This window comes from Maylandia zebra, linkage group LG6, assembly GCF_041146795.1.
Source record: "Maylandia zebra isolate NMK-2024a linkage group LG6, Mzebra_GT3a, whole genome shotgun sequence".
In the NCBI taxonomy this organism is placed as follows: Eukaryota; Metazoa; Chordata; class Actinopteri; order Cichliformes; family Cichlidae; genus Maylandia; species Maylandia zebra.
In genome coordinates this window covers 44,777,654-44,788,020 of record NC_135172.1, presented here as the reverse complement: position 1 = coordinate 44,788,020, position 10,367 = coordinate 44,777,654, and the positions used below count along the sequence as shown (strand labels likewise).

The window sequence follows — 10,367 nt, the reverse complement described above, 5'->3', positions numbered from 1 at the left end:
AGTCTGACACCACCTCACCGTCATGTAAAGCTGCAGCCTGCTATTAGTGGAAAGTGTGTCCTGAAGGTGGCGCCAGTGACCGCAGCACAGGTGAGTCTCACCTCTGGAGTCCCAGTCGATGTGAGTGACGTAGCTTCTGGCTCCTTTGCAGATGCCGACTCTCTTGCTGGTCAGGACGTTGTAGATGTCCACAAAAGAGTCGTGCGAGGCCACAGCCAGGTACTTCCCCGCATCTGAAACACACACCTGACTCATCAGCGACCCACCGGTGACCTTCATCCTGTGCCACACCTGTGCGCTGAGTTCAGGTACCTTGGGAGAAGCGGATGTCTGAGATGAGCTCTCTGCGATGGTGAAACGTCACCATGTCTTCCAGCGTGTCAGCGTTCACCACCAGGAAGCTGCCATCATTTAGGCCGACCGCCAGAGCTTTCCCGTCCGGAGAGAAGGCACAGCACCGCCCACCTGACAGGAAACACAGCACAGGTAAGAAAGAGAGCACGCCAAGGTTTCACATTTGCTCGTCTCACCTTTCTTGAGCTTGCGGACAGCCACCATGCGGTGATTGGCTGACAGCTCCCAGATCCTCAGAGTTTTGTCGTCACTGACGGTGGCACAGACAGGAAGTAGAGGGTGTGCCGCCAAACCCCACACCTCGCCCTCCATGTGTCCCTGGCACACACAGGTGTGAGGTGTACAGGTGACTGTGTCAGTGCACTGTAGCGATTCAATCTCAGTGAGGTGGGGGCGGAGCAGGAGAGCCCGTGACAGATTGGTGAAGTTAACTTACCTGCACCAGCAGCGTCATGGGGCCGCTCTTATCGATCTCCAGGATCTCTCCGTTCTTGGTTCCCAGCAGGATGTGACCGTGGCCCAGCGTGATGGCTCTGATGGACGGGTTGTCCTCCAGCAGCAGCCCTGCTCAGAAAACACGACCGATCACCTTCAGGCGCTCGCGCCGTTCAAAAACACCCCGATGCTGGCGTCCCCTACCTTTAGAGGACGGAGACAGGACGGCCCGCTTGATGGCGTACGTTTTCAAACATCTCTCAAACATGTCGTCCCAAAGCTCCACGATGCCGTCTTTCCCCCCCGTCACAAAACCCTGGACACAGGAAGCAAAAATGCAAACAAGTCTGTGGTTATGATTTTATTTTGAAAGGATCGTTGTCATGCTTCCGGGTTACCAGTGTTTTTGAGTTCTTGTGTTACTTTGTATTCATGTTCTCGGTTCATGAGTTTGGTGTGTCTGTGTCTTCTTCCCCTTTCCTGTTCCCTTGTCCTCCTCCTCACGTTTCTCCTCCCCAGCCTGTCATGTCTCCCCTCTCGCGCTCTCTCTGTGTCTCGACCACCTTAACTGCCCCCCCCCCCGTTAGCTCATTTCCCTGAGCGTTCTCCCCTGTCATGTGCCATGTGGTGCGAGTGCTTCCTGTTTTACTTTGATAGTCTCCTGTGTGACGTGTGTCATGTTTCCCTGCCTCATTACTTAGATCACCTTCGGCTGAGTTCCCTCCTGTGTGTTTAGTTTAGTTCTGTATCTCCTGCAGCATAAAGCTGTGTTTTGAGTTGCGTCCTGCCTTTGCGTCCTCTGCTGCCTGCAGCCACTTCTTGACAATCATCTTCAATCATCAATCAATCATGTAAAAGATCGTTTTTGTCCATGCTCGTATTACTCCACCCTGCTACAGACTCAACCCTCCTCCACTTTAGATAACAAAGGATGAAGCGTCACCTTGTCCAGGGAGCACATGGCGAACACGGGGCCGTCGTGGGCTTTGATGGTCTTGATAAGCATCGTGTCTCTCCAGATGTAAACGTCTCCGTTCGTGGCTCCGGAGAAAACGAGGTCCTCGGATCGACCGTAACACGCCGACATCATCGTCTCCTGTTTCCCCAGGTTCCCGAAAATCCCGCGTTTGAAGGTCAGACCGCCGCCTGCGGGACGGGAACGGATGTTTACAAGCATCCATTTAAAAAGAAACGTTTTAAAGTTCACGTTTTATCAGAGCGTGAATAAAACCACCACATGTGGGTAGGGCTGCCACAAACGATTATTCTGATAGTCGACTAGTCACCGATTATTTTTGCGATTAGTCGACTAATCAGATCATCATCCATTGAACGTACAGCTTATTGCACCAGCAGCATCTGCTCTTATATAACTATCATTAGCTTACAGCTTTAAGTGTTTAAGGTCTGTGCTAACTAAAAATAAAGACAAGATGATAGTTTATTAAATTTTAATTAAATTTGCAGATTGTTTCGGTGAAGTTTAATAAACTCCTTGCTATCTAAAATATAACAGGACACCGGAGTAAATTCTCCAGCGTCTCACACTTCTGATAATCAGCTGTCTGCTTGATGTTTATTCAGCTGTGTAAAAACTTTAATCTCAGCCAAACAGATTTACTCAGGAACAAATAAAATACTGAAAAAAGCCAAACAATAACATTTTTAAGTTATCTAAGTGACTCATATATCATGTTTAACCTGAGTAGCGAAAGACGGCGGTGGGTTTGAAAACGATCTGCCGGGAGTCCGGTGTTCTCACGGCTCTAGTGAGCCTAGCCCCCGGCTAGCTATCGAGCTAGTGGGTAACAGACGTCTCCGAAAACGTCGGAGCGCTTTTGAAAATATGTGGTGTCCTGATAAACTGAGCAGATATTTGAGGTTTACACAGCTACATTCTCGCCTGAAAATATGTTAAACGTTTATTTTGTGACCCAGAAAGAATAATAAGAGTAACATTAAAACTTGTCACTACCCGATCCGTACCGGAAACCCGATGGGTACCCCGCATGCGCGAAAGGTTTCTACTTCCGGTCGTAGCGTTTTACGATATGGTAATGGCCTGCATTTGTATAGCGCTTTTCTAGTCCATAGGACCCCAAAGCGCTTTACACTACATTCAGTCATCCACCCATTCACACACACATTCACACACTGGCGATAGCAAGCTACATAGTAGCCACAGCTGCCCTGGGGCGCACTGACAGAGGCGAGGCTGCCGGACACAGGCGCCACCGGGCCCTCTGACCACCACCAGATAGTTAAGATAAGATAAGATAAGATAGAACTTTATTAGGGTTATGGGTCAGAGTATCTGTTAAGATGTTAAGAATAACAAGTATCTCTTAAAATGTTTGCAATAATGAAACATTTCAATATAATGTAGACAAAAACGAAAAATAAAAAGAAAGTTACGGCTCAGGACTCACCGATCCTTACTGCGCATGTGTAAAGTCTGACCGTACAAATCGGGTCTACCCGATCCGTACCGCGCATGTGCAGATGCTTTCTTCTTCTTCTGTTCGTTTAATGGCAGTTTACTCCCCAGTGTACGAGGATACCGCCACCTGCTGACCGAGCGAATAAACCCTATTATAAACTGAATTATCGTCATTACAAACGTGTGTTAAATCTGATTTAGTGATAGTCGAGTGTGTTTATGCTCGTCTGTGAGGAGAGGATTGTTGGAATAGTGATGATGATGTCAATTGTCAGTTAACACTTCATCTGGCTGATGAATCTACACGTGAGATATTACAAAGTCTGTATTATTAACTCTGTAATTAGGCGCCATTCTTCTTATTTTACGGCGCTGTTGCTCAATCGGGGGACGCTCTCTGTTGAGGAGAAAAGCATGAATTTCTTTGTATACGGATTATCCATTGTTTAAATGTCCCGGTAGTCGAAAAGGAGTCAGAGCTGTTGAGAAATGCTAGGAGCTAACTGGGCGCTAACCGTATCATTCAAATATATTGAATGTCGCAATGTTGGCAAAGAGAGGAAGTGACGTAAGATTTGCGCATGCGGGGTACCGATCGGGTTTCCGGTACGGATCGGGTAGTGACAAAACTAACTCGCTGCCGCCCCTTAAATATGATAATGTTTGGAGTGTTTTTGAAAGAAAAGAAAGCTAATTATGGTGTTAATGTGTTATTAATCTTGTGCAAGCATTTTATACATAAATGTCGCTTTTTTAAGACCAAACCAACACTTGCTCACTGGAAAAACGACTTAAACCTGTTGGTTAAATCTTTGACTTTAGTTAAAAAGAAAAAGGCTGCTCTGTAATTACAGAGTTAATAACACAGACTTTGTAATATCTCACGTGTAGATTCATCAGCCAGATGAAGTGTTTACTGACAATTGACAGTGATAGCGCACATCATCATCACTATTCCAGCAATCCTCTCCTCACAGACAAGCATAAACACACTCGACTATCGCTAAATCAGATTTAACACACGTTTGTAATGACGATAATTCAGTTTATAATAGGGTTTATTCGCTCGGTCAGCAGGTGGCGGTATCCTCGTACACTGGGGAGTAAACTGCCATTAAACGAACAGAAGAAGAAGAAAACATCTGCACATGCGCGGTACGGATCGGGTAGACCCGATTTGTACGGTCAGACTTTACACATGCGCAGTAAGGATCGGTGAGTCCTGATCCGTAACTTTCTTCTTATTTTTCGTTTTTGTCTACATTATATTGAAATGTTTCATTATTGCAAACATTTTAAGAGATACTTGTTATTCTTAACATCTTAACAGATACTCTGACCCATAACTATCGTAAAACGCTACGACCGGAAGTAGAAACCTTTCGCGCATGCGGGGTACCCATCGGGTTTCCGGTACGGATCGGGTAGTGACAGTGACAAAACTAACTCGCTGCCGCCATTGTTGGAAACTGAGCTGGGCTGCGCTATGAATTCTGGGACACAGCTTCTTCTTCTTCTTCGGGGTTTAATGGCAGCTGGCATGCAGTGCTGCCATCTTCTGTTTCAGTCCGTTATTACACTCTTAAATCCTACAACTTATTCCTGCATCTTTTGGGATCTTACAAAGCTTCAAATGACGCGTCGACTATTAAATTAGTCATCGATGATTTTGATAGTCGACGTAATCGTGGCAGCCCTACATGTGGGACAGCCCCATGTGACCCCTCCTACCTCGTTGAGCTGAGCGTGTCAGGTGAGTTCCAGGTAAAGAGGAAACGACGCCTACCTGAATGTTGCCAGAACTTGATGTGTTTCATGCCCACGGTCACCAGTTTGTCCATCCTGAAAGGATTGCTCTTCACCATGAAGATCTTGTCTTTATGACCCCTGCAGACACATAAGCTTTCAGCCAATCGGCTCAAACACGTGAAACGAGACACAAACATTTCCCTCGGTGTTAATGGAAAATTGTATTTAGTAGTCAGTATAATCTTTTAGTGATATAAGTTTGCATATGGTAGAATACTGCATGTAGTTATTTGTATTAGGAAATATTCAACCATGTATACTTAGAGGCATATAATCAATTGTGTGTGATCTTTAACAGGCTGCAAAGGCTTGGTGTGTATTCCACACTAGAATGCACACCCACATCCTGGGAGCACGAGAGAGGTCATACCTTCTCTTATTGTTTTATGGTAGGATTAACGTACACTGAACAAAAATATAAACGCAACACCTTTGTTACTGCTCCCATTCCCCATGGGATGGACGTAGAGACCTAAAATTCATTCCAGATACACAATATAACCATCCCTCCCAAACAGTGGTCACAAATCAGTCCAAATGTGTGGTAGTGGGCACATCTGCTATATTGAGATAATCCATCCCACCTCACAGGTGTGCCACATCAGGATGCTGATCTGACATCATGAGTAGTGCACAGGTGTACCTCAGACTGCCCACAACAAAAGGCCACCCTGGAATGTGCAGTTTTTTGTGCTATTGGGGGTCTGGGGACCCAGAACCGGTCAGTATCTGGTGTGACCACCATTTGCCTCATGCAGTGCAACACATCGTCGCATGGAGTCTATCAGATTGTCAATTGTGGCCTGTGGAATGTTGGTCCACTCCACTTCAATGGCTGTGCGAGGTTGTTGGATATTCATGGGAACTGGTACACGCTGTCGTATACGCCGGTCAAGCACATCCCGAACATGCTCAATGGGTGACATGTCCGGTGACTATGCTGGCCATGCAAGAACTGGGACATTCTCAGCTGCCATCTGCCCTGAACAATGTGAACCATGATTCATCCGTGAAGCGCACACCTCTCCAACGTGCCAGACGCCATCGAATGTGAGCATTTGCCCACACAAGTCTGTTACGGCGACGAGCTGGAGTCAGGTCAAGACCCCGATGAGGACGACGGGCATGCAGTTGAGCGTCCCTGAGACGGTTTCTGACAGTTTGTGCAGAAATTGTTTGGTTGTTGTTACGGCCCTAGCAGGGCCTCCTCCTGAAGGTGCCTGTGTGGGCGTGTCCCACTTCTTCTGCCTGAGGTGCCGCCTTTCCCTGTAACACAGCTGACTCACATCAGTAATTAAAAGTATTTAAGCCCAGGGAAAGGTGAGCTCTGGGCCAGAGTGCCATTTTGTGTGGTGTTTGCAGCTAGTGAGCTGTGTGTGTTTTGTGGTGTTTGCAGCTAGTGAGCTGTGTGTGTTTTGTGGTGTTTGCAGCTAGTGAGCTGTGTGTGTTTTGTGGTGTTTGCAGCTAGTGAGCTGTGTTTGTGGTTTCCAGCTAGTGAGCTGCGCTTTCCTTTTGACTTTGCTTTATTGACCAACGCCTGAGTTTTGTTTGTCTTTCTTAAATGGTGATAGCGGCTTGTCCGTCTCTCTTAGTTGAGCTACTTTAATAAAACTCTTTAATTTAACCCTTTTGCCTCCTTGACTCCTTTTTCTGACCTGGACACCTTTTGTTACTTCCCCCTCACCGCCTAGACCCCTCAGGGGAACGTAACAGTTGTGCAAACCAATTGTTCCAGCAGCTGTCTGGGTGGCTGGTCTCAGACGATCTTGGAGGTGAACCTGCTGGATGTGGAGGTCCTGGGCTGGTGTGGTTACACGAGGTCTGCGGTTGTGAGGCCGGTTGGATGTGCTGCCATATTCTCTGAAACGCCTGTGGAGACGGCTTATGGTTGAGAAATGAACATTCAATGCACGGGCGACAGATCTGGTTGACATTCCTGCTGTCAGCATGCCAATTGCACGCTCCCTCATTGCTTGTGGCATCTGTGGCATTTTGCTGTGAGACAAAACTGCACATTCCAGGGTGGCCTTTTGTTGTGGGCAGTCTGAGGTACACCTGTGCACTACTCATGATGTCAGATCAGCATCCTGATGTGGCACACCTGTGAGGTGGGATGGATTATCTCAATATAGCAGATGTGCCCACTACCACACATTTGGACTGATTTGTGACCACTGTTTGGGAGGGATGGTTATATTGTGTATCTGGAATGAATTTTAGGTCTCTACGTCCATCCCATGGGGAATGGGAGCAGTAACAAAGGTGTTGCGTTTATATTTTTGTTCAGTGTAGTTACGTCTGTTTTAGTCTAAGTGCTTTAACTGCTTGACTTCCTCACCAATGTTATCTAGGGTGAGGGAGGTCTACCCTCTTCCTGACCAAGGATGTGCCTTTTATGACCCTTTGATCAGCAGGACACACACACACACACACACACGTTCAATGGAGTATAAAATAAAGACCAGGTCAGCTCCTCACCGGAGTCTCTCAGTAGGGAGCTGCCCTTGCTAGCAAGAACTCTGTGTGTTTCTCTTCTCTGAGTCTTTACTGAAGAAGTGTTTTAGAATATTTTCCCTAACACTCGGCAACCACTGCGAGAAACTGTGAGCTTACAAAAGCACGACCATCTTACGGCAGGACTAGCTGACTTAATCCAGGTGTGTTTACCTGGCCTTGGCTAGTCTCTCTCCTTTCTTCCAGTCCCAGATGATGATGGAGTGAAATTCATCGAATCCCACTGAGATCAAACTCTTCCCATCAGCTGAGAAGTACCAAGAGAGGAGTTACGTCAGAAAGCAGTGTGAAGGAAGGATTGGGAACAACAGCTGTTTCTACTTGAGCTAACCCGCTGAGTTAGCGATAACAGGTGAGGGCTTAGGGATAGAAATATTGATGCCCGATGGCACGGCGTGCAGTCAGCTTACCTGTGAACTCCAGAGCACACACGCCCCTGCTGTGGTGTCCTTTGAGCAGCGACAGACACTTCAGGGTCTGGATGTCCCACACATGTATGGCCGGGTCTCTGCCCACCTGTACACAGGAACAGCCAATCAGAAACCGTCTCGGAAACGCGACATGCTGCGATCGGCCGGGCATACCTGTGCCGAGGCCACGTAGTCTTTGAGCGGGTGGACGGCGAGGCTGAGGATGTCATCGTCGTGCCCGAGATAAAACCTCTGGCTGTGCTGCAGCCGGTTGTAGACGACAGCGACGGCGGCCACGTGGTACACCACCTCTCCCGCCTGACTGTAGAACAGGTTGTTACGGCAGTCGAAGCCCCGGTACCTGCAGCAAACAGGAAGCAGCACAAACGGAGGTTTATTTACATTATTTACTCACGAGACCAGATCCATGTCTGATGTGGATAGTTTACCCGTGAACAAACTGCAGACGAAGCCCCTCCTCTGGAGCTTTCTGCCGCTTCAGGGAACCAATCAGCTTCTTCTTGAGTTGTGGCAGGTCCTCCTTATACACCTGCAGACAGAGACAGGTGAGTCAGACGGCTTTTTGACTGCAGGTGGGAGCGTTTGTGTCCCAGTCACCTGACGTTCGTAGCTGGTCTGAGCTTCCTGTTCGATGTCCGAGTCGAGCTCCGGCACATCTGACACGTCTGAGTCCGACTCGCCGCTGTTGGAGTCGGCGTAACCCTCTGAAGACACGGCACGGGTGAAAAATATGAGTCAGCGATAAGCAGAGGTGACGCTGAAAAACTAGTTCATGCATTTATTCCTTCCAGACTGGACGACTGTAATTCATTATTATCAGGAAGTCCTAAAAACTCCCTGAAAAGCCTTCAGCTAATCCAAAATGCTGCAGCAAGAGTCCTGACAGGGACTAGAAAGAGAGAGCAGATTTCTCCTGTTTTGGCTTCCTGTTAAATCCAGAATTCAAAATCCTGCTCCTTACATACAAGGTCTTAAATAATCAGGCTCCATCTTATCTTAATGACCTTGTAGTACCATATCACCCTATTAGAGCACTTCGCTCTCGCTCTGCAGGCCTACTTGTTGTTCCTAGAGTATTTAAAAGTAGAATGGGAGGCAGAGCCTTCAGTTTTCAGGCCCCTCTTCTGTGGAACCAGCTTCCAGTTTGGATTCAGGAGACAGACACCAGAGGTGGGACCAAGTCATTGTTTTGCAAGTCTCAAGTAAGTCTCAAGTCTTTATCCTCAAGTCTCAAGTCAAGTCTCAAGTAATGTCAGGCAAGTCAGAGTCGAGTCTCAAGTCACTGGTGTAAAAGTCCGAGTCAAGTCACAAGTCTGAAATTTTGAATTTCAAGTCCTTTCGAGTCTTTAAAAAAAAAAAACAACGAAAAAATAATGTTGCAGTTATATGCTAAATGTAAATGTTAGACCATGTAATTTTAAAATCTGTGTTTTTCTCAACACATGACAAAATAGTGAACTTAGAAAATATACACAAATTGTGAAATTGCACCTCTTTAAAATGCAGCTCAATTAAACCTAGCTCCAAGAATAATTTTCACCGACAGTTCTGAGATAAGCTGCATGTTATTCTTGGATGCGGTTGTAGGACCGGCTTTAAAATCGCATGACAAAAATATCATACACATTAAAAAAAACTGTATCACCAACGTAGCCTGGACAACATTTGCTAGTTAGATGAAGTCAGCTATCTCATCTTAGCATATTTATATGCATATTTATAATCATACGGTTCTTGGAGTGAGTGCATACACTCATGAAGTTTAGTAACTTCAGGTCACTGCAACAAGCCCAGGTACAGTTTACCGACGGATGGGTGCAGGACCTTGAAATGCACCGTGTAGAAAGTAAAGACCATCGTACGTATCATAAGTTTACCAGTCTCACAAATCGTCGTCATAAATACACATTCCTTAACCGTTTATTAATAGGACCTTTGAGCTCAACGGTAATTAATTAGTAGTGGAAATAATTTCTGGTAGCATCACAGAAATGTAGCAGTGACAATAATACTGTATGCTGTAATCGTACTGGGCAATTAGTGATACAAAAAACCTGTTTTATCCTGTGAATAAAAGTATATGTTTTTGTCAATGTACCATAATAACAGAGGCGAAACGCAATATTGTGTCAGGACAATTCACTATTTATGCACAATAAATAAAGGAGCATAGCGCGACAATTTCTGTTCAGCGCCAGACTTGCTTGTAACCTATATCACTAATTATGTTATGAAAATGACGTATTAACTACTAAAAAACACTGACCTTTGTGGAAATGCTTGGAGCAGACTAACCTGTGAGCTGGAGTGTTCTGGGACGTTATATTTGACCTTTGAATGGCTGCAATCCAGGCCACCCGTCAACTCTTTGTTACTTCGGAAAC

The 10,367-nt window shown here is 46.2% G+C and overlaps 1 protein-coding gene across 5 annotated transcripts in view; it reads right to left on the bottom strand.

Moving 5' to 3' along the window:
- The window catches only part of LOC101472726 (echinoderm microtubule-associated protein-like 6), a 42,292-nt gene that overhangs the window by 14,339 nt on the left and 17,586 nt on the right, over positions 1-10,367 (bottom strand). For all 5 annotated transcript variants that reach the window (XM_076885320.1, XM_076885317.1, XM_076885318.1 and 2 more), the window contains 12 exons: positions 8,581-8,687; positions 8,412-8,512; positions 8,137-8,323; positions 7,963-8,068; positions 7,706-7,799; positions 5,016-5,116; positions 1,733-1,935; positions 994-1,105; positions 791-918; positions 531-672; positions 313-465; positions 102-233 (listed from right to left, as the gene is read on the bottom strand). In XM_076885320.1, the coding sequence (XP_076741435.1) occupies positions 102-233; positions 313-465; positions 531-672; positions 791-918; positions 994-1,105; positions 1,733-1,935; positions 5,016-5,116; positions 7,706-7,799; positions 7,963-8,068; positions 8,137-8,323; positions 8,412-8,512; positions 8,581-8,687 (1,566 nt within the window). The remainder of the gene's footprint in view (positions 1-101; positions 234-312; positions 466-530; positions 673-790; positions 919-993; positions 1,106-1,732; positions 1,936-5,015; positions 5,117-7,705; positions 7,800-7,962; positions 8,069-8,136; positions 8,324-8,411; positions 8,513-8,580; positions 8,688-10,367) is intronic.